Raw genomic sequence first — 24,098 nt, forward strand, 5'->3', positions numbered from 1 at the left:
TACTAGTCGAACTGTCACTTTATTTAATAAGCTAAACTGGATCCCCTTTTACAAAGAAGCTTATATAAATCGATGTGCACTGGCCTACAAAAGGATAAACAGAACTTTACCTGAATACATGAACACATCTTTAAGGAAAAACTCTGACGTCCATTCGAGAAGTACTAGAAATTGTAATTTAAATTTATTATGCCCCTCTCACAGAAACGCCTCTGAGGGAGGACGCACTTTCGCCGTCAGAACTATTAAAGATTGGAACAGTTTACCCCGGTCTTTAAAAACAGAGAAGTCCGTTAATCGTTTAAGGCTAAATTATGTAATACTATTCTTAACTCTCAGAAAACTAATGGAATTTTTTAACTCTTATTATTCGTAGTATGTTCGAAATTGTAAGTCCAGTTTATTATTTGTAACCATTTTTAATAGTAACTTAATTAAGTATTTTATTGTAAATAATATCGTATTTTAGCATTTTATTGTAAATAATATATTTTTAGCATTCTAATTATTTTAAGCTGAGGGCCCCAAGTTTATCAGTAACTTAAGTTACTGTCACGGGTCACCCTCATTAAATAAAGTCTTTCACTTCACTTCACTTCATGGCGCTACACTGTCCAATTAATGCTCAAATCGGGCTGCTGATAGCCAATCACATTCGAGAATTTTGTCATAGTTTTGATTACTATTATTACTATTACTACTATTACTATTATTATTATTATTATTATTATTGTTATTATGCGTTGTAATCCACTAGTGAATAATATAGAGCGGTTTTCAATTGAGTGTCGTAAAACCAAAACCAAAGTAATTACTCTATTCAATCAAAAAGGACGCAGACAATGCAGTGAAACAATCAAAACTCGAAGTTATTACATGTAGCTGACGCAAAGCGCGGGAAAGCGCGTGCGAACGAGTCATGATTGGTTTTTGGTTTTGCTTCTGATTGGATGAAAAAGTGGCGCGAATTTTTTAAACCAATCGTGTAGCGTAGTTGATGCGAAAGCAATTACTTTTCGATACTCAAATGAAAACCGCTCTAATGCCATTGGAGTTGGTAGTGTGTTACGTCATAGATTAGTATTTTGGCTTATCTATATACAGACGTTATAAACATGTATCATTTTTTGTTCTTATCTTCATTGTGCACAAATAAGGTTCGAAATCCGATTTCAAACCAGTAATTCTGTAAGGTTTCGATCCTGATATTTTTACTCAAACTTAAGGTGGGAAACATAAGATATTTGAAATGCTGTCACTGGCTCATTAACAATAGCGATTAATACGAGGAAATCCGTTGTTCAGTGAAAATGAACATCGCATCAGTCCCAACAAATGCACATCTCACAAATTATGATCACTTGTCTACTACAGAAACTGGTTAGCCATCGGATTCAAACACAACCAGAATTGAAAAAATAGACAAACATACAAATAAAGAAAATAGTTAAACAAAAGCTGAAGGTTGAGTTTAATAGTTGATTTGAGTCCCCATGCAGTTACTAGTGCCAAGGTACTTTCATAGTCCTCGAAACGCCGCTTAGCATAACAGTTGCAAAAAGCATAAACTCACAAGAGACATGAACTGAAATCGTCGTTGTAGCCTTGGTTATAGTATTGTGCGTCGCAATCGCCGCTACAGAAAAACAGTCCCCTTATATTATTATCTTCTGTTGCCGTTTGATTTGATGTCATTGCTGTGCATGTGGTTCCCTTTCTATATTGCCTATTTTTGCTGCAGCCTCAGTGATCATCAGAGATCCTAGATTTTCTCCGGCGTTTTGCAACTTTAAGGGAAGCTTTTGTATGGTGAAAAATTCTGGTTCGGGTGCTAATAAAAATAAGCCGGAATGGTGCTAGAGTTTTCGTGTTCTACTACCGGCTGAACGGTTGATTGGTTGCTCCTCTGGAGGCCCCACATGCGGTAAAGCTGCTTTCCCTCTGGCTCTTCCCCTCTTCTTGCAAAACAACACATCACGCAGATGTTCACGGAAGCTCTTCATGCGCATGCTGTACAACACGGGATTGACACAACAGTTGAAGGTGAGCAATACTGTACCAGTCTTGTCAAACCACGGGATCAGTTCACTCCAGTGCTCCATAAGGTAAGCTGTCAAGTTTGCAATCCAACAGACTGCGTAGATGACACTGACCGTAATCAGCGTTACGGTAACTCGCTTGCGATAGCGTAGCGTGGCCCTCTGGGAAGCTGCTAAGTTCTGGACCGATTTGAACCACAGGTGATGCACTACTCCGGAGTACAGGTATACCATGATGCTCACAGGGACTATGCCTGCTACAACCATCCACACTACGCTGTTTACTTTGTTGGTTATGAAGCTAATACCGCCTGTTTTATAAAATTGTGAATCAGGATGATAACAAGTCAGAAAAGATACTGGAATGCAGATAAGAATGGCTACAATCCAACTAATAACGACGAAAAGTTTTAGACGTCGCTGAGTAAATCTGCCGCGTTGACGAAGCGGATGAATAATGGCAAAGGAGCGTTCAACAGCAATGTACACCAAACACAGACTGGATACAGTACCACCAATCCACCCTACACCTCCACCTGCGAAAAATGCACACAGAAAACGGTCTGTATGTCCTTCGGGGTGGGCTAGATGTGGCATCATAACATGAGTTATTCCAGTGGACAAAGCGAAGACGATGTCGGCGACAGCTAAGTTCACCAGGAGATAATTGAGCGTTGTCCGCATAGGCTTGTTGATAAGGACCGTTAAAATAACGAGCGTGTTGCCGATCAGAGACATAACAACAAGGATTGATAACACCACAATGGAAATCATCTCATCGACAACCCAGGAACAATTTTACTTGTAACTGAAACATGAAACAAAATTTTAATGTTTAACTTAGCTTAAATGCACCAATACAACTGGAAGGCATCAGTCCTAGCTACCTCAAGGAATAAAACAAAACGCTTATTTATTTTCATTTACCGTTAGGTTCTGAAAAGTAGCGGTAGAAAAAGGTTGCTAAATCCTGTGGTTAAGCTGGCACTGTTAGGGCATTATATGACAGAAAAAATGCCCCTGTCTTAACTGCGTTTGCGACTGGCGCCGGATGTTGCGGTATAACTTGGATTCACTGTGTCGTCGGTAAAAAGGCGCAGCAACGCTTTGTCTTGAGCTGATACCTTGCTTAACTATTCGAAACTTAGTTCACCTGCTAATCCAAATTAACTTGAAGGTGATAGGTTTGCAATGACTTTACAACCAACCTTCAGAACCACTGCGGTGGTTATTTATCTTCTGTAATAATGCTAACAACTAGACATTGTAATTTATATCACGACAAACGAAAAAGCCCTACTATGTTGTCCAGGTGCATGGCTTTACGTTACAACATGAAGCCTGGATGGAATATCATTAAGAGCATACATAGTCCTTGGACGTTTCCGGATCTTATAAGACAGCAAGAATTTTCGACCAGGCATGAAAACATACCGCGGAACACTGTTCAGAAACCTGTAAATACAAATAGTGGTTTTCCTTGTCTTTATTTCTGCAGAAGTACAATAAGTTTTTAATTACATTGACGTCTTACGGTGTTATTAATGGATTTTTCATTTTCACAAGACAAACAGCCTTTGATAAGACGTTCTCTATGTACACACTCCCGCTATATGTTAGTGAGAAAAATACACCGCAAGACCATGGACAAGCTTCATACATCCTCACAAAAGAGGGAAAGCACTCGAGAAACGTGACCATAATTTCACAATCCCATGGGGTCGAAAATGAGCTATTCAAAAAGTCTTTTATTGATAGATACTTTGTTAAAGATTATTAATATTGTATGTTATTTTGCAAGGTTTTTTATAACTTGAATAATTTCATATTTAATTTCCTGTTTGGGAAGTCATCTTCTCTGGCAATAAAGAATTATGTGGAATAATGAGGATCACTAAAGCTTGACAAGATGTGAATTTCGTTCTGTTTAGCTCTTCGTTTATCAGTGCGACGATTCCAAATGCCTCTTGAAGGGTTACGTTTTGTGAAAACGTTGGTAACATTTGACATTATTTACGCAACAAACCCACTTCTACAAAAATATGACTAACATCGCTTGCCACCGTTGATTGACCTTCGATTTTTTTAACTGTAAACCCCTGTAGACCATGCTGAATTACGTACGCCCCTGAATTCTGTTCATGTAAGCTAGCTTTTTGTTACTCTCAAAATATCAGTTCGGGTTAGAGTGGCATATCGGGCTAGCTTACAAGCTAAGAAAGGGAACCAAGTTGCCGATACATTAAATTATCACTTTCTAAGTGTAGATAACAAGAAGTTTCAAATTACAGCTTTGTCCCACGGATCAAATGTGGCAACACACTCCCATATTACTAACATCTAAATCTTGATTCAAGCCCGCTGAACATTCTTAATTTTAGACGATAAGAACTAGGCTGGGCCACGCAACAAGGACACGTTCTTAGCCTAACTTTGTATGTCCTGTTGGTAGAAAACCAAAAGAATTGAAGTGACCACGAAAAACGAATATATCAGATTTGAATAATATTGCATCCTAGGCGTTGTACGAATAAAGATAGCAACCTAAAGTGTCTTTCTGATATCTTCGGAATCTAGCTCCGGTAAAGGCACGATTCAATCGGACGCCATGTTCTTGTAAGCCCTTCAATACTTTCCCCAGCATGTTTTCAAATTGTACCTTAGATTAGTGGCCTGAGATAGGGTGTCCTCCGACCGACTAACTGAAAACTTTACTTCTTGAAGCAGTTGATCCAAGAGCCATCCAGAATGTGCTGAAACGTTGATGGAGAACTAGATAATCCAACTGGCAACCGATTGTAGTGGTAGAACCCCATGTGGGTGTTTCCGTTTAGATAATTCTCCGACAGGATATTGATCAACAACAGCACACAAGTTTACTGTGGTCCTGTAGCCCGCACCATGGACTCGTAGAAAACGTCTTTCTTAGGCACCAGCACCACTCGCATCCACTCACCACGTTATTCAGTCAGCCTTGCAAATATTTTTTAAACTAAAACCGTTGTAGTGTCGTCGTCGCCAGAGTTGTAATATTTGTGTGAGTAAGTAATTTGGTGTAAGTAATTAAAAAGCAACTGTTTCACTGACAAAGCTTTGGTAGTCCGCAGAATCTCTCTTTCTCTCTGTTACCATGTGCTCTTCTGTAATGTCAAAAAAAGGCCCTGACATCTAAAGTGTTTTTGTGCAGTGGCGATCCTTCACTGGCCCCTAATAGGAAATGACAAGTATTTGATTCATCAACTTTTTCCTTGTCGTTCCGGGTTGATTTTAGCATTTCAATTGGTCACATATGATCTTTCAAGTTCCTTGAAATTTTTTTAGTTCGCAGAGGCTATTTATGAGACGATTTCCGGAACTTGTTCTTATTCCATGCAAAGTTTTTACCGTTTCAGTTGCTGTTGATTAAGAGAACAGAGTTCTGAGTTCTGCTTCAACAGCTTACATCGTTTTTCACAGCATTGTGTTTACAGCAGTTACCTCTGTTTCTGGGGTAGTGTTCCTCCTTTCTGGGATTTAATACCAAAGTCTTCAATGCTTCGACAGCTGTTCACGTAATAGAGCTTTTCTTGGTTTTTATACTTTCCTGTGGACTTTTAAATAAATCAGTACCTGTGTCCCTTTTTACTTCTTCGTCCTCGGTGACTGTTCTGTTGTGCAAGTGGCTGTCTCTAGATCCCCTTTGTCGACTGTATCCCTCGTTATTATCGAAGATTTTCTCCGATATTTCGTAAGGTCAAGTAAATTTCCCGTCTTGGACACCTCTTGTTTAAACGCTGGTAGCAATGAGAGTGATGTTGTTGCTGGTGGATTCCGCTCGCATTTCTCAGATTCATTGATTGATTGCCTTATTTTAGGACCCACACACACTTGAGCTGACTGTCCTCCGCGTCTTCGCCGTTTCTTGCACAAAAGCATATCGCGAAGCTGTTTCCGGAATTGTTTCATCCGCATGCTGTATAGGACTGGATTGACACTAGAGTTGAAGGTAAGCAATACTTTACCAGTCTTCTCCATCCACAGGATCTCTTCACTCCAGGACTCCTCTAGGTAGCCTACCAATATCGGAATCCAACAGACCGCGTAGATGACGCTGACCGTAATTAGTGTTATGGTAACTTGTTTGCGATAGCGTTGCGCAGCCCTCTGGGAAGCTTCTAAGTTCTGGACTGGTTTGAACCACAGGTGATGGACTAATCTGGAGTACAGGTATGCCATGATGCTGATAGGGACTATGCCTGCTAGAATCATCCAAGCCAGGCTGTGTACTTTGATCACCATGTTACCCGCCATGTCATCGTCGGACCAAAGTCGGACTGATAATATCTGGCCTTCAAAGAAGTAGGCACTCTCATAAAAATAGCGAAACTCCATCCGAGAACGATGAAAACTTTCAGACGTCCCCTTGTAAATCTTCCGCGTTGACGAAGCGGACGAACAATGGCAAAGTAGCGTTCAACAGCAATGTACACGAGGCACAAAATAGAGTCAGCAGCACCAACCCAGGCTAGGTCGCCGTCTATAAGAAACATGCAAAGATACCGATCTATCTCTCCTTCTGGGTAGGTTATAAATGGCGTCACAACGTACCTGATGCGTATGCACAAGGCGGATATCATGTCGGCGACAGCTAAGTTCACCAGTAGATAATTGAGCGTAGTCTGCATAGGCTTGTTGATAAGGACCGTCAAAATAACCAGCGTGTTACCGACCAGGGACATAAGTACAAGGATTGATAACACCACAGTGAAGGTCATCTCAGTGACAGAAGCAAAAACTTAATATGTTTAGCCTAGCTTAGCTGTTCCAACTGTAGTCAATCAGCGCAAAAGCTGCTATGATTAGTACAAAATACAAATATTGATTTATTCTAAAGTAAAAAATTTCTGATGTTTCCTACTTAATATTCCTGAGCTGGAAATTAATGTGTTGGTGGTGTAATCTTAACTTTCAATCATAGTTGCCTTTGAGCAGGAGATTCACTGTTAAAACGTTCGCAGCAGAATGTTATTGTAATCATATGAGATTCATTATTTTAAAAGTTTGCAACCTTTTTTGGAAATCTTCTTTTATGTTTTTGTGCTAATGAAGCGTCTTTTTATAAAAAGGGAAACGAAAATGCCCTACATATCTTGACAGGTGCATTGCTTTACATTAATTATAACACGAAGTGATGGACCTGTTTTGAAGGCATTGTCTATGGGCAGCTGGTTTTCTGAAAATTGCGTTTTTGCTTTAGCAGGCGTTTCGATTATCAAAAAAGAACGATAAATGTCCAAGCAATTTGGATCACCACTTTTTCGTCGTCATAAACTCTTCGCAAACCTTTTAAGTATAAACTGTGTTTTCTTTCTCTCTAATTTCCGTTATGAGAAAGCATTTTTTTATTACTTCAGAGGCATATGGAGTTATGATTATTGACTTATCATTTTTACATGACAAAGAGGCTTTGATAAAATTTCGTCCGGTTACTCTATACGCCACATTTTGTATACCGAATATAGCGAGTAACACATAGCTTTTATTTTAGTCTGAAACTCGGGAAACACGGAAAGCAAGCGTAACAGTTATAGTCAGAGAGCTCATAGTCTTGCTCTTCTGATATCTAAAACGATTACCCTGAAGCTTGAGACGAATATACAGATGTGATTATCAAGAATATTGCCAACAGACAATTGCTGTAAATTCAGTTTTAATGTACTATTGTCACCTCCTACTTCGCTTTGGACTGATAACCTAATTAATTCCAAGTTTAATACATATGCTTTTTTGATGCTCTCTGTATCTGTGATAAAAAACAGCAGACAAGTACGTATAAGAAGGTACCCAACTAAAATCCCAGTTACAATGGTACGCGTCCTTGAAGCCACTGACTTTGCCAATATCAGTCCTAGTGTTAGAATTGATTCACCCTACTTGAGTTGAGACACTTAAAATCACTTTCTGACTGTGGAGACATCAGTCAAGGTTCGACGAGCCAGCATATATCGATAAGCCAACAAATTACATTTTCGCTCATACTAAATGTAATTAAGAAAAGGTTCCAATAATAAGACCTAATAACTTAACCGGATCCTGGCAGGTAATTGTCAATAAAGTTTTTTTAATTGAAATGTTATGTAGATGTTCCAATTTTTAAAATTTCAAATCAAGAGCGTGATAATGTACTTCAAATCTAATTGGAATTGTACATGTAGACGACACTGTGAAGCTCTACCAGATGTTGAAAGTGTTGCTTCCACTTTAAAATTTAAAAATATGACACAAGGGAAAACAGAGAAATTGAATTGAGAGAAGTACACTGCACTAACTAGGCGCAACGTTTTGACTGAAACCTTTTCTTTTCTTAAACTTTCTTAAACCATGACAGAAAGAATATCATCCTTTTGCAGACGTGATTTTAATCATTCCTACTAAAAGATATGTTATTTTTGTACCAATTGAAAGCTCAAGTTCTTAGTTTTGATGTGTGCCTTGATCTCTCAGTCTCCAGCCATAACACTCATTCGCGTTGACAGCAGCAAGTAAAATGGTTACATCGGAACTAAGGCCGGACAGTTACCCTGCAGCACTGGCGTCTGGTGGTGCAAGCTTAAAGATTCGAGGTTCTTCAAACTCTGAAGACCAAAATTAATTTCTGTGGAGTCCGTAGCCTTGGCCTTCCGTTTTGTGTACTCACAAGTATTTTAATACACTGGAAACAAATTTATTTTACAACCTCTAACAAAATCTCCAGAGAGGTTTTTTTCAGACGCCTTAGGCTTTTTTTAACCGTTGATAATAAATGGAATTTCAAGGTTTTTCGATTGTCTTACGTAGTTGATGGCGGCACCTGCCGCTGACGAGGTTTCTTGAACCTGTGTTTAGCGCGGTGAAATTTTCACCGTTCTTGCTCTTCTTAGAATTGTTAATGGAGGGCTGAAGAACGTTTGTACACATTCCATCTTTTGAAAGTGATGTTATTTGCTTCTTGACCTACTTTAGCGTCTAAACCGCTGATACTTACTTGCGTACCCTACGTTTCCTCAATTTTCACATTTTCCTGTAGACAACTCGAAAAATCAGTTCCTACATCTCCAGTCACATGTACTTCTCTGCCTTTCGTTATTTTTGCACATGTTTTTATATCTACACTTCCTCTGTTTGCTGTTACCACAGACGTGACGTAAGGTGAAGTTGTTGTCGTGACCATCTCTTGCTTGAATGCAGATGAAAATGGGAATGGCGTTGGTATCACTGTGTTCCGGGTTAATTCCTCGGGTTGCCCTGTTGTGGGACGTGTACGCATTTCAGCTGCCTGTACTGTGGCTTCTCCCCTTTTCTTGCAACACAACATGTCACGGAGATGTTCACGGAAGCTCTTCATGCGCATGCTGTACAACACAGGATTGACACAAGAGTTGAAGGTGAGCAATACTGTACCAGTCTTGTCAATCCAAGTGATCTTTTCCCTCCAGTACTCCATAAGGTAACCTGTCAAGTTTGGAGTCCAACAGACTGTGTAGATGACACTGACCGCAATCAGTGTTATGGTCACTTGCTTGCGATAGCGTAACGTGGCCTTCTGGGAAGCTTCTAAGTTCTGGACTGATTTGAACCACAGGTGATGTACTACTCTGGAGTACAGGTATACCATGATGCTCACAGGGACTATGCCTGCTAGAATCAACCAAACCAGGCTGTTTACTTTGATGGATATGTAAGCATAGTCCAAGTTGCCGTCACTAATACACAAACGTAGGTCGGCGTGGCAATTCTTAACACGAAGAAAGTCCGGGATGCTAAACAGTAAGGCGAAAATCCAACCAACAACGACGAAAATTTTTAAACGACGCCGACTAAATCTGCCACGTTGACGAAGTGGATGAATAATGGCAAAGTAGCGTTCAACAGCAATGTACACCAAACACAGAATGGATTCAGCAGCACCAATCCACCCTAACGCTGCGCTTGTGACAACTGTACAAAGAGAACGCCCTGTCTGTCCTTCGGGTAGAGTTATAAATGGGATTAGTAGGTACCTTATAAGGATGCTCAAGGCGAAGACCATGTCGGCGACAGCAAGGTTGACGAGTAGATAATTGAGCGTCGTCTTCAAGGGCTTGTTGATAAGGACCGTTAAAATAACGAGCGTGTTGCCGACCAGGGACATAAGTACAAAGACTGATAAGACCGCGGTAAACATCGTATCAACCTACAGATGAATATGATGAAACTTTAATGTTAACTTTAGCTTATCTTTTGTCCGGTTCTCTAAGAAATTCACTGGTAGCTACTGTAGGTAGTAAAAAAGTACACCTCTTTTCTTTTATTGTAAAGCAAAATATTTCGCTCGGTGTTGCCCATACTACTTACTATTTCCCAGAATCTCGTGCACGCAAAGTAGCCACACTTTCTGTTAATTGGGTACAAGACAAGAGGAGTCTCGGAAAACTCTAGTTTGGGTTTGTATCACCATCAACGAAGTGTTCGAAAAGTTGTTGCCGTAATCTATAAAAAGCATTTACTAAATTTTAATTATTATTATGATAACTTGACGTAAGGTTGATGGATTTTCATTTGTAAAACCCCACAGTTGACTGAAGCTGCTAACAAAAGTAAATAAAAAAGCAGAAAAGAGAAGAAGAAATATTTTTCTATTATTTTTTTTTAAGGGGCCATTATCTTTCTACTGTCATACTTTGTAATTTATAACAACGTAAGTGAAAATGAGCAAGTGCTTGGCTTTACATCATACCATGAAAAGATGGAACATATTTGAAGGCACTGTTGAAACGTTTTTTTTTTCTGTTTGTGATAACCCAGGCCTCTGTAGTATTTGTAAAACAACGATAAACCATCCTCCAAGCTTAAAACGGTTGAGTCCTTTCGTCCCAAAAAATCTCGCCCATCTATTAACATATGAAGAGCTTTTTAACAATGAGGAGGTTTCCTTATTTACACTCTTCTCAGTTATGTTCGAAAAAAAAAAGTCTTTCAGTCTCCAACTCGGGAAACACAGTTTGAACTGGTGAAAAAAAGTTCCTTGACCTTCTGTTGTGACATCAAAAATAATTGTCAAGAAAAGGCTGCGTATTATTTTTTTTTCACCATCATTCCCACCACCTACCTTCGTTATATATTTTTTTCTCAGTATTTCTTTCTGCACCCCTTGGATGATTTGGCTAATTTGTTTTACAAATCTAAGACGTTTCCCAATACAACAGGTTCCACTTTTAGGGGAAAAAAAGAGAGATTAAATTGAAAGTATAATACACTGCATTATCCTCGACGAACTGCACAACATCCTTTTGCAGACGTGATTTTAATCATCTCTGCTAAAATAAATTATTGCTGTACTAAATGAAAGCTCCAGTTCTTATCTTTGATGCAGGCCTTGACCTCTCAGTCTCCAAGTACAACCCGTATACGCCTTGACAGGAGAAACTTGAATCATCGCATGGGAACTAAGGCCACGCGGTTACCCAGTAGCCCTTGCGTCTGGTTGTGCAGGCTTAATGTTACGGGGTTATCAGAACATTGACGACCCTATCACTTTTCGGAGGAGTCCGTAGCCTAAGCCTTCTGCTGTTTGTACCCACACGTATTTTGGTATATTGGAACCATGTTTATCTTACAACCTTGGCAATGTCGATATCTCCAGACGGGCTTGTTTCAGAAGCTTTGGGCTCTTTTTGACGGTTGATTGTGTATGGCATTTCAAGGGTTTTGATCGTCTTGCGTAGTGACACTTTCACCGTTCTTTCTCTTCCCAAAATTGTAAATGGAGGGCTAAATTAGTGACGGTATTAACAGAAATGCTTCTGGGCCTACTTTAGCGTCTAAACCTCCGATAGTTACTTATGTACCCTACGTTTCCTAAATTTTCATATTTTCCTGTAGACAACTCGAAAAATAAGGCCTGCATCTGGGAATGGTATTAGTGCCACTGTGTTACACGTTAATTCCTCAGGTTGACGTGTCGGTGGACATGCACTCATTTCAGTTGTCTTTACTCTGGCTCTTCCTCTTTTCTTGCAAAACAACAAATCATGGAGAGCTTCCTTCTGGGCTTACCAAAGTATTCAGCGCAATTGAGCTTTTCTTGGTTTTCATGCTTTCCTGGGAACTTTCAAATAAATCAATACCTGTGTCCCCTTTTACTTCTTCGTCCTCTTTGACTTTTCTGTTGTGCAAGTGGCAGTCTCTCAATCCCCTCTGTCGACTGCATCCCTCGTTATTATCGAAGATTTTCTCCGATATTTCGTGAGGTCAAGTAAATTTCCCGTCTTGGACACCTCTTGTTTAAACGCTGGTAGCAATGAGAGTGATGTTGCGGCTTGTGGATTCCGCGCGCATTCCTCAGATCCATTGATTGGTTGCTTTATGTTAGGACCCACACACTTGAGTTGACTGTCCTCCGCGTCTTCGCCGTTTCTTGCACAAAAGCATATCGCGAAGATGTTTCCGGAATTGTTTCATCCGCATGCTGTATAGGACTGGATTGACACTAGAGTTGAAGGTAAGCAATACTTTACCAGTCTTCTCCATCCACAGGATCTCTTCACTCCAGGACTCCTCTAGGTAGCCTACCAATATCGGAATCCAACAGACCGCGTAGATGACGCTGACCGTAATTAGTGTTATGGTAACTTGTTTGCGATAGCGTTGCGCAGCCCTCTGGGAAGCTTCTAAGTTCTGGACTGGTTTGAACCACAGGTGATGGACTAATCTGGAGTACAGGTATGCCATGATGCTGATAGGGACTATGCCTGCTAGAATCATCCAAGCCAGGCTGTGCACTTTGATCACCATGTTACCCGCCATGTTATCGTTACTTTTGCACACACCTAGGTCGGAATGATAATATCTGGCCTCCAAAGAAGTAGGCACTCTCATAAAAATAGCGAAGCTCCATCCGAGAACGATGAAAACTTTCAGACGTCTCCTTGTAAATCTTCCGCGTTGACGAAGCGGACGAACAATGGCAAAGTAGCGTTCAACAGCTATGTACACGAGGCACAAAATAGATTCAGCAGCACCAACCCAGGCTAGGTCGCCGTCTATAAGAAACATGCAAAGATACCGATCTATCTCTCCTTCTGGGTAGGTTATAAATGGCGTCACAACGTACCTGATGCCTATGCACAAGGCAGATATCATGTCGGCGACAGCTAAGTTCACCAGTAGATAATTGAGCGTAGTCTGCATAAGCTTGTTGATAAGGACCGTTAAAATAACCAGCGTGTTACCGACCAGGGATGTAAGTACAAGGATTGATAACACCACAATGAAGATCATCTCAATGACAGTTAAGAAACAACACTTTCGTCAACGACTAAAAAAATAGCAAAAAGTTAATATGTTTAGCCTGGCTTAATTCTTCCAACTGTAGTCAATCAGCCCAAAAGCTGCTATGATCAGTACAAAATACACATGTTGATTTATTTTAAAGTAAAAAATTTCTGATGTTTGCTACTTACTCTTCCTGAGCCGGAAATTAATGTGTTGGTGGTATAAACTGAACTTTTCAGTGATGTTTGCCTTGGTCGTGTGAGTAGTAGATTCACTGCTGAAATGTTTGCAAAAACTGTTGGTATAATGTGAGATTCATTATTACTTTTGGGATCCTTTTTGGAAATCGTCTTCTGTGTTATGTTAATTAAACATCTTTTTCTAAAGAGGCGAAGGAAAATACCCTACATATCCTGACAGGTGCACTGCTTTGAATTGATTACAACATGAAGAGATCCTTATATGGACCTGTCTTGAAGACATTGTCTTTTGGGAGCTACGTTAATTACCAAAACTTGAGTTGTTGCTATAACAGGCGTTTCTGCTTGTGAAAAAAGAAGGATAAACGTCCAAGCAAACTTAAACATACATCACCACTTCTTCTTCGTTAAGAATGCTTCATAAACCTCTAAAGTATAAAGTGTGCTTTCTCTGTCTTTTGTTTCCGTTATAATTAAGCATTTTTTTATTACTTCAGAAGCATACGGAGGTTAGATAATTGGAATTGTCATTTTAACATGACAAAGAAGCTTCTCCGCATACTTTCTGTTTCACATATACCGAAAAAAAAAACTACGGAGGGGACAAATAACGTATGGCTGGAATTTTATTTCGAAACCCGGGAAGCTAAGAAATGAGAGCAGTCTTCTATATATAAAACGATTTCTCCGAAAGTTTGAAAAATTGAAGTTAAATATAAGGATGTGATTATCAAAGATATTGCGAATAAACAACTGCTTTAAATTCAGTATTAATATTTTATTGCCACCTCCTACTTCACTTTTGACAGGTAACTTAATTAATTCCAAGATTAATTCACAGTTTTCTACTGCTCTCTGTATCACCAGAGTAGCTTTACTACCTTGCGTGTTCAAAACCAGACAAATTACTATTCTAAAATTCCTTTTACAATAATAGGCGTCCTTGAATACAACTTAACATAACCAGTCCTAGTGTTAGAATTAATTCACCCTACTTGAGTTGACATACTTAAAATCATTCTGTGACTGTAAAGACAGCAGTCAAGGGCCGTATTTGAGATATCAGCGAGCCGACAACGACAATTAATCAAGCTGGCATTAAATAAGATTTTCTGTCATACTAAATGTAATTAAGAAAGTGTTCCAAATAGTAACCATAGTTAGTCTACTAACTATGTAGTAACTCAACCGGATCCTGAGAACCGATCTATTCCTGGACTCATTTTAAGACACAAAATTTCTTATTTTTTTACACCGTTGTACGTTGAAGTGTTTATATGTCGATGTTTCCACTTTTTAAATTTTCAAATCAAGGGGGTATTACTTTATTTCAAATCGTATTAGAATTGTACATGTAGACGACACTGCCAAGCCCTGCCAGATGTTGACAGTGACAAGGAGGTTCCACTTTAAAAGTTGGAAATAAAAAACTAGAGAGAAAAAAAAAAGATTGAATTTAGAGTAATATACTGCACTAGCTAGGGGAAAAGTTTTGATTGAAGCTTTTCGTTTCTTCTACCATGATATCCTCGACGAAAGCACATTATCTTAGCAAACGTGATTTTAATTATCTCTACTTAAAGATGTTATTGTTGTGCTGAATGAAGGCTCCGTCCACTTCGTAGCTCTAATGTGGGCCTTGATCTCTCAGTCTCCACCCACAACACATATTCGCGATGACAGCAGTAACTTAATTGAATCGTCGCATTACCTGCAGGCTCAAAGCTTCGGGTTCTTGAAACCCTGAAGACCCTAACATTTGTCTGAGGATTCCGTAGCCTGAGCCTTCTGATATATGTACCCACACGTATTTTAGTACACTGGAACCATGTTTATCTCACAACCTTGGCGATGTCAAAATGTCCAGAAGCCATAGGCTCTTTTTAACGGTTGATTGTGTATGACATTTCAAGGTTTTTCGATTGTCTTACGCTTTTGGCAGTGGCTTCCGACAAGGTTTTCAGAACCTGTCTTCCACAGAGTAAAATTTCACTGTTCGTGCTGTTCCTAATTGTAACTGGAGGCCTGAATAACGTTTCTACAATCTACATTTTTTTAGTGACGGTATTTACAGAAATGCTTCTCGGTCTACTTTAGCGTCCAAACCTCCGATAGTTACTAACGTACCCTATGTTTCCTCAATTTTTATATTTTCCTACAGACAACTCGAAAAATCAGTGCTTACATCTCCAGTTGCCTCTTCGTCCTCCCTTATTTTTGTGCATGTGTTTATATCTACATGTACACTTCCTCTATTTGCTGTGACCCCAGACGTGACGTTAAGTAAACCGTTTGACGTAATCATCTCTTGCTTGAATGCAGATGAAAATGGTAATGGCGTTGATACCACTGTGTTACACGTTAATTCCTCAGGTCGCTCTGTTGCGGAACGTGCATTCGCGTTAGCCGTCTGTGCTCTGGCTTGTCCCCTTTTCTTGCAAAACAACATGTCACGGAGATGTTCTCGGAAGCGCTTCATCCGCATGCTGTACAACACAGGATTGACAGAACAGTTGAAGGTCAGCAATACTGCGCCAGTCTTGTTCATCCACGGTTTCGCCTTACTCCAGTGCTCCATGAGGTAATCTGTCAAGTTTGGAGCCCAACAGACTGTGTAGATGGCACTGACCGTAATCAGTGTCATGGTCACTTGCTTGCGATAGCGTAGCGCGGCCCTCTGGGAAGCTTCTAAGTTCTGGACTGATTTGAACCACAGGTGATGCACTACTCTGGAGTACAGGTATACCATGATGCTCACAGGGACTATGCCTGCTAGAATCAACCAAACCAGGCTGTTTACTTTGAGGGATGTGTAGGCATACTCCGAGTTGCTGTCGCTTTTACACAAACGTGCTCCGGCTTGGTAGCTCTTGACATGAAGAAAGTCGGGAATGTTAATCAGTAAGGCGAAAATCCAACCAACAACGACGAAAACTTTTAAGCGACGCCGAGTAAATCTGCCGCGTTGACGAAGCGGATGAATAATGGCAAAGTAGCGTTCAACAGAGATATAAATCAAACACAGAATGGATTCAGCAGCACCAATCCACCCTATACCTTCGCCCGCTATAAATGTACAAAGAAACCGCCCGGTCTGTCCTTCGGGTAGAGTTATGAATGGCATTATTAAGTAGCTTATAAGAATGCTCAAGGCGAAGACCATGTCGGCGACAGCAAGGTTGACGAGTAGATAATTGAGCGTCGTTTGCATGGGCTTGTTGATAAGGACCGTTAAAATAACGAGCGTGTTGCCGACCAGGGACATAAGTACAAAGACTGATAAGACCGCGGTAAACATCGTATCAACCTACAGATGAATATGATGAAACTTTAATGTTAAATTTAGCTTATGTTTTGTTCGGTTCTCTAAGAAATTAACTGGTAGTTACTATAAGTAGTAAAAAAGTACACCTCTTTTCTTTTATTGTAAAGCAAAATATTTCGTTCTGTGTTGCCTATACTACTTACTCTTTCCCAGAAACTCGTGCACGCAAAGTAGCCACACTTTCTGTTAATTGGGTACAAGAAAAGGGGAGTCTCGGAAAACTCTAGTTTGGGTTGCATCACCATCAACGAAGTGTTCGAAAAGTTGTTGCCGTAATCTATAAAAGGCATTAGCAGTCTGACGATCGCTTCGTGCGTGAAACTCGAGTAACTGTCCGTACGATCTCTATCTTTAATTATAGTAAAAAGCATTTATTAAATTTTAATTCCTATTATGATAACTTGACGTAAGGTTGATGGATTTTCATTTGTAAAACCCCACAGTTGACTGAAGCTGCTAACAAAAGTAAACAAAAATGCAGAAGAGAGAAGAAGAAATATTTTTCTATTATTTTTTTTTTATAAGGAGCCATTATCTTTCTACTGTCATACTGTGTACTTTATAACAGCGTAAGTGAAAATGAGCAAGTGCTTGGCTTTACATCATACCATGTAAAGATGGAACATATTTGAAGGCACTGTTGAAACGTTTTTTTTTTCTGTTTGTGATAACCCAGGCCTCTGTAGTATTTGTAAAACAACGATAAACCATCCAAGCTTAAAACGGTTGAGTCCTTTCGTCCCAAAAAATCTCGCCCATCTATTAACATATGAAGAGCTTCTTAATAATGAGGAGGTTTCCTTATTTACACTCTTCTCAGTTATGTTCGAAAAAAAAAGTCTTTTAGTCTCCAACTCCGGAAACACAGTTTGAACTGTTGAAAAAAAAGTTCCTTGACCTTCTGTTGTGACATCAAAAATAATTGTCAAGAAAAGGCTGCGTATTATTTTTTTTTCACCATCATTCCCACCACCTACCTTCATTATATATTTTTTTCTCAGTATTTCTTTCTGCGCTTGCATTTGAACCTGGCTGTTATTATTCTGTCGCTCACAGGGTTCCAGCTCTTCAGAGCCCTAGATGCCTCCTTGCTCATCATAATGGCCACACCGCTTTGGTGTTGGTTATCGTTTCTGCCAGCGAATATTATATTCACTCCTGTTTGTGTCCTAACCTGCCCAGACCCTGTCCATCGACACTCGCTGATCCCTAGGATCTCCACCTTGTACTTTGCCATCTCTCTACAAACCTGAGCAGTCTTTCCGGTGCTGAACATGGTACGCACGTTCCAACATCCCACTCTCATTGTCTTCTTAGGGCGAGTCAACGCCCTTATCCGCATGCAAGTTTCCTTTCGGCTTTCACCTGCATTCCTCATACTGCTGTCCATCAGGATGACGGAGTCGTCCCCTGTAAGACAGCAGGCCGCTGATCTCGCTCCTTGGTAGTTATCGGTACACTCAAAAGAGTGGCCTTGACATCAATTTCCGGTTTCCGTAATCACCTTGCTTTTACGGGATTGGGTGATTGGCCCCATGCCCAACCCCCAACCTGGAGGACCAGGGGTTTTCTGTCGGGGTGTCCTTCCCCTAGCCACGACTACCAGATATTTAAAGGCGCTGGAAGCTCGCCTTTCGCCATTGTCACTCAGCTACATCGTATTACCAGGGTCACCAAACGTGGAGGTGTGACATATGACTTGCTGGCAGAGCCTTTTTGAGACGGTAGGCATTTCTCGGCACTTACGAGAGGTACCTAGTGGCAACAGTAGCTCTCACCGGGACCTTTTACCAGCCTTTGACCCCAGGTTCAAATCCAAGCACATAAAAACAACCATTATTCAAGTCTATGCACCGACCAATGACGCTGACACGAATGAAAAAGACGGGTTCTATGAACTACTGCAACAGGTGTATGACAGGACACCTCGACATGACATCATAATAACTATGGGCGACTGGAATGCAAAGTTAGGGCACCAAATGGAGGGCGAAAACGGAGTGGTTGGTAGGCATGGTTTAGGAAGCGACAGATCTGATAATGGTGAAAGGTTCATAGAGTTCTGTGCGGCCAACAACATGGCCATTATAACGACCATGTTCCCCCACAAAGACATCCATAAGTACACCTGGACCTCTCCAGATGGAAGAACAAGGAATCAAATCGACCACATAGCTGTTAATGGAATATTTAAGAGATCGGTACAGGACGCCAGGGCTTTCAGGGGTGCCGACGTTGGAAGTGATCACAACCTGGTTGTTGGAAATATTCGATTGAAGCTAAGTGGGGTGGTTAGAAAGCAAGGCGAAACGAGTGCACGGAAATATGAGCTGAGCAAGCTAAAGGTGCCTGAGATTAAACAAAGGTTTGTCTTAGAGCTTAAGAACAGATTTAGCTGCTTGACAGAAACTGAGTCTGATGAAACAGGAAATGATGACACCCAGAACGCCGAAAGCGTCGAGGAGAAATGGTCGAACATCAAGAAGGCCTACTGCGAAACGGCAAAGTCAGTTCTTGGTCATAGACAAAGGAAGAGCAAGACTTGGATAAGTGCAACAAGTTGGAGAAAAATTGACGAAAGAAGGAAATTGAAGAAGAAGATGGAAGAGACAAGATCAGAAAGGATAAGAGAAAGAAGGAGAATAGAATACAATGAGAAAAACAAGGAAGTAAAGGGAAGCTTGAGAGCAGACAAGAGAAAATGGGCAAATGCGCTTGCAAGGGAAGCCGAGGACGCTGCAAGGAATGGCAACCTAAAAGAGGTGTATGAGGTAACGAAGACGTTATGCAATGACCGGCCACGAAGCATGAACATGGTGAAAGACCAGGATGGAAAGCTATTAACAACAGAAGAAGAGATCAGACATAGATGGCAAGAACATTTCGACAATGTCCTAAACCGGCCTGATCCAGTAGCCCCCGCAGTTGTTGACGATAGGCAGCAAAACGAAATAGATGTCAGCGACGAATGTATCACCCGACAGGAAATAAAGCAGGCTCTGAAGAACATGAAGAATGGCAAAGCAGCTGGAATGGATTCAATCACAACAGAGCTACTGAAGGCTGACATAGAGACAACTGCGTGCCTGCTAGAAGACCTATTTCGCACGGTGTGGGAGACAGACGAAATCCCGGAGGACTGGAATTGTGGTCTGATCGTTAAGCTTCCCAAGAAGGGGAACCTTACTGACTGTGGTAACTGGCGTGGAATAACGTTGTTATCAGTACCAGCGAAAGTTATGGGAAGAGTAATTATTACTAGACTGCATGATGCAGTGGATGGGATGCTAAGGGAAGAACAGGCAGGTTTCAGAACTGGGCGAAGCACGACTGAGCACATCTTTGTGCTGCGAAATGTCATCGAACAATCGCTGGAATGGAATGCAAGTCTGTATACCTGTTTTGTAGATTACGAGAAAGCATTTGATAGTGTCCACCGTGGAACACTGTGGAGGATAATGCAGTCTTATGGAATACCATCAAAATTCATAAGAATTGTCAAATTGTTTTACAGTAACACCAAGTGTGCAGTGATCGATGGAGCAGGCAAATCGGATTGGCTTACCGTGAAATCAGGAGTGAAACAAGGTTGTGTAATGTCAGGGTTTCTCTTCCTGCTGATAATAGATTGGATTATGTGTAGGACTACAGAGCAAGGTAACACAGGGATTCGATGGAAGATGATGAGACAGCTTGAAGACCTAGACTATGCCGATGACATTGCGCTCATTTCCAGCACATGGACGCAAGCACAAACGAAGTTAGAAAGACTGGGGAGCAACAGTGAAGGTACGGGTTTGAAGATAAACGTCAACAAAACGAAGGTGCTCAGACTCAATGCTAGGAGACAAGATCCTATAAAGATAAACGGCACTGATGTAGAGGATACAGACAGCTTTGTCTATCTAGGGGCCACTGTTAACAACTTGGGTGGTGCCGAACAGGACATTCGGAGTAGGTTAGGTAAAGCTAGAAGTGTTTTTCATCGACTTTCAAAGGTGTGGAGAACAGGTGAATTCCGCCGAGAAACTAAGATGAGGATCTTCAAGTCAAACATCATTGCTGTCCTGTTGTATGGATGCGAGACTTGGAGAATGACAAAAGCGGATGAAAAAAGGCTTGACACCTTTCTTCATAAATGCCTAAGGAGAATCTTGAAAGTCCATTGGCCCATGCGTGTGCCCAGTGATGAAATTCGGAGAAGAGCGGGAATCGAAAAGATCAGTACACAAGTGCGACGCAGGCGATGGAAGTGGATAGGTCATGTTCTGCGTATGGCACCAAACCGAAACCCACACGTGGCATTATCCTGGGCACCAAGTGGAAAAAGAAGTAGAGGACGGCCAAGGGAAACATGGCGGAGAACTGTGGAGAAGGAACGCGCTGAGCTGGGACTTACATCGTGGACCGCAGCAGCAGCTGTGGCCAAGAATAGGGACAGATGGCGAACATTGATCTCCGGCCCTATCCCCCACTCGGGGGCAAGGAACTAAGCTAAGCTATTTCTTTCTGCACCCCCTGGATAAGTTGCCTAATTTGTTTTACAAATCTAAGACGTTTCGCAATACAACAGGTTCCACTTTTAGGGGAAAAAAAGAGAGATTAAATTGAAAGTATAATACACTGCATTAGCTGGGACAACGTTTTGATTAGGACTTCTCCTTTCTTCTACTATGATATCCTCGACGAACTGCACAACATCCTTTTGCAGACGTGATTTTAATTATCTCTGCTAAAATAAGTTATTGCTGTACTAAATGAAAGCTCTAGTTCTTATCTTTGATGCAGGCCTTGACCTCTCAGTCTCCAAGTACAACCCGTATACGCCTTGACAGGAGAAACTTGAATCATCGCATTGGAACTAAGGCCACACGGTTACCCAGCAGCCCTTGCGTCTGGTTGTGCAGGCTTAATGTTACGGAGTTATCAGAACATTGAAGACCCTATCACTTTTCTGAGGATTCCGTAGCCTAAGCCTTCTGCTGTTTGTACCCACACGTATTTTGGTATATTGGAACCATGTTTATTTTACAACTTTGGCAATGTCGATATCTCCAGACGGGCTTGTTTCAGGAGCTTTGAGCTCTTTTTGACGGTTGATTGTGTATGGCATTTCAAGGGTTTTGATCGTCTTGCGTAGTGACACTTTCACCGTTCTTTCTCTTCCCAAAATTGTAAATGGAGGGCTGAATAGGTGACGGTATTAACAGAAATGCTTCTGGGCCTACTTTAGCGTCTAAACCTCCGATAGTTACTTATGTACCCTACGTTTCCTAAATTTTCATATTTTCCTGTAGACAACTCGAAAAATAAGGCCTGCATCTCCAGTTGCTTCTTTGCATCTCCTTAATTTTGCGCATGTTTTTATATCTACACTTCCTCTGTTTACTGTGATCTAGAACGTGACGTAATGTCAAGCTTTCGTCGTGACCATCTCTTGCTTGAATGCAGATATAAATGGGAATGGTATTAGTGCCACTGTGTTACACGTTAATTCCTCAGGTTGACGTGTCGGTGGACATGCACTCATTTCAGCTGTCTTTACTCTGGCTCTTCCTCTTTTCTTTAAAACAACAAATCATGGAGAGCTTCCTTCTGGGCTTACCAAAGTATTCAACGCAATTGAGCTTTTCTTGGTTTTCATGCTTTCCTGGGGACTTTCGAATAAATCAGTACCTGTGTCCCTTTTTACTTCTTCGTCCTCTGTGACTTTTCTGTTGTGCAAGTGGCTGTCTCTAAATCCCCTCTGTCAACTGCATCCCTCGTTATTATCGAAGATTTTCTCCGATATTTCGTAAGGTCAAGTAAATTTCCCGTCTTGGACACCTCTTGTTTAAACGCTGGTAGCAATGAGAGTGATGTTGCTGCTGGTGGATTCCGCGCGCATTCCTCAGATCCATTGATTGATTGCCTTATTTTAGGACCCACACACACTTGAGCTGACTGTCCTCCGCGTCTTCGCCGTTTCTCGCACAAAAGCATATCGCGAAGCTGTTTCCGGAATTGTTTCATCCGCATGCTGTATAGGACTGGATTGACACTAGAGTTGAAGGTAAGCAATACTTTACCAGTCTTTTCCATCCACAGGATCTCTTCACTCCAGGACTCCTCTAGGTAGCCTACCAATATCGGAATCCAACAGACCGCGTAGATGACGCTGACCGTAATTAGTGTTATGGTAACTTGCTTGCGATAGCATTGCGCAGCCCTCTGGGAAGCTTCTAAGTGCTGGACTGGTTTGAACCACAGGTGACGCACTAATCTGGAGTACAGGTATACCATGATGCTGATAGGGACTATGCCTGCTAGAATCATCCAAGCCAGGCTGTGCACTTTGATCACCATGTTACCCGCCATGTTATCGTTACTTTTGCACACACCTAGGTCGGAATGATAATATCTGGCCTCCAAAGAAGTAGGCACTCTCATAAAAATAGCGAAGCTCCATCCGAGAACGATGAAAACTTTCAGACGTCTCCTTGTAAATCTTCCGCGTTGACGAAGCGGACGAACAATGGCAAAGTAGCGTTCAACAGCTATGTACACGAGGCACAAAATAGATTCAGCAGCACCAACCCAGGCTAGGTCGCCGTCTATAAGAAACATGCAAAGATACCGACTTATTTCTCCTTCTGGGTAGGTTATAAATGGCGTCATAACGTACCCGATGCCTATGCACAAGGCAGATATCATGTCGGCGACAGCTAAGTTCACCAGTAAATAATTGAGCGTAGTCTGCATAAGCTTGTTGGTAAGGACCGTTAAAATAACCAGCGTGTTACCGACCAGGGATGTAAGTACAAGGATTGATAACACCACAATGAAGATCATCTCAATGACAGTTAAGAAACAACACTTTCGTCAACGACTAAAAAAATAGCAAAAAGTTAATATGTATAGCCTGGCTTAATTCTTCCAACTGTAGTCAATCAGCACAAAAGCTGCTATGATCAGTACAAAATACACATGTTGGGTTATTTTAAAGTAAAAAATTCCTGATGTTTGCTACTTACTCTTCCTGAGCCGGAAATTAATGTGTTGGTGGTATAAACTGAACTTTTCAGTGATGTTTGCCTTGGTCGTGTGAGTAGTAGATTCACTGCTGAAATGTTTGCAAAAACTGTTGGTATAATGTGAGATTCATTATTACTTTTGGGATCCTTTTTGGAAATCGTCTTCTGTGTTATGCTGATTAAACATCTTTTTCTAAAGAGGCGAAGGAAAATACCCTACATATCCTGACAGGTGCACTGCTTTGAATTG

The 24,098-nt window shown here is 41.0% G+C and overlaps 5 protein-coding genes and 3 pseudogenes across 5 annotated transcripts; 1 reads left to right on the top strand and 7 right to left on the bottom strand.

The window, feature by feature from the left end:
• Positions 1-2,919, bottom strand: LOC110044748 (allatostatin-A receptor-like). The gene has a single exon (XM_020750324.2). The coding sequence runs from the start codon at positions 2,811-2,813 to the stop codon at positions 1,857-1,859; it is 957 nt and encodes a 318-aa protein (XP_020605983.1). The 5' UTR covers positions 2,814-2,919; the 3' UTR covers positions 1-1,856.
• Positions 2,920-3,510: 591 nt separating this feature from the next.
• LOC149112112 (QRFP-like peptide receptor) lies at positions 3,511-6,884 on the bottom strand (annotated as a pseudogene).
• A 422-nt stretch (positions 6,885-7,306) lies between these two features.
• Positions 7,307-11,031, bottom strand: LOC149112113 (allatostatin-A receptor-like). Its single transcript, XM_089290152.1, has one exon. It carries the CDS (start codon positions 10,219-10,221, stop codon positions 9,052-9,054), a length of 1,170 nt encoding a protein of 389 aa, XP_089146278.1. The 5' UTR covers positions 10,222-11,031; the 3' UTR covers positions 7,307-9,051.
• Positions 11,032-11,111: 80 nt separating this feature from the next.
• LOC149112114 (QRFP-like peptide receptor) lies at positions 11,112-13,316 on the bottom strand (annotated as a pseudogene).
• A 1,728-nt stretch (positions 13,317-15,044) lies between these two features.
• LOC149112115 (QRFP-like peptide receptor) lies at positions 15,045-16,808 on the bottom strand (annotated as a pseudogene).
• A 1,024-nt stretch (positions 16,809-17,832) lies between these two features.
• Positions 17,833-18,225, bottom strand: LOC149112116 (protein CFDP2-like). Its single transcript, XM_089289291.1, has one exon. It carries the CDS (start codon positions 18,223-18,225, stop codon positions 17,833-17,835), a length of 393 nt encoding a protein of 130 aa, XP_089145417.1.
• A 304-nt stretch (positions 18,226-18,529) lies between these two features.
• On the top strand, positions 18,530-21,328 carry LOC149112117 (uncharacterized). Its single transcript, XM_089289292.1, has one exon. It carries the CDS (start codon positions 18,530-18,532, stop codon positions 21,326-21,328), a length of 2,799 nt encoding a protein of 932 aa, XP_089145418.1.
• Positions 21,329-21,815: 487 nt separating this feature from the next.
• Positions 21,816-23,666, bottom strand: LOC149112118 (QRFP-like peptide receptor). Its single transcript, XM_089290018.1, has one exon. The coding sequence runs from the start codon at positions 23,664-23,666 to the stop codon at positions 22,524-22,526; it is 1,143 nt and encodes a 380-aa protein (XP_089146144.1). The 3' UTR covers positions 21,816-22,523.
• Positions 23,667-24,098: the final 432 nt, after the last annotated feature.

The sequence above is a fragment of the Orbicella faveolata genome, unplaced genomic scaffold, assembly GCF_042242905.1.
Source record: "Orbicella faveolata isolate gen_17 unplaced genomic scaffold, um_ofav_v1 contig_2, whole genome shotgun sequence".
NCBI classification, from domain to species: domain Eukaryota; kingdom Metazoa; phylum Cnidaria; class Anthozoa; order Scleractinia; family Merulinidae; genus Orbicella; species Orbicella faveolata.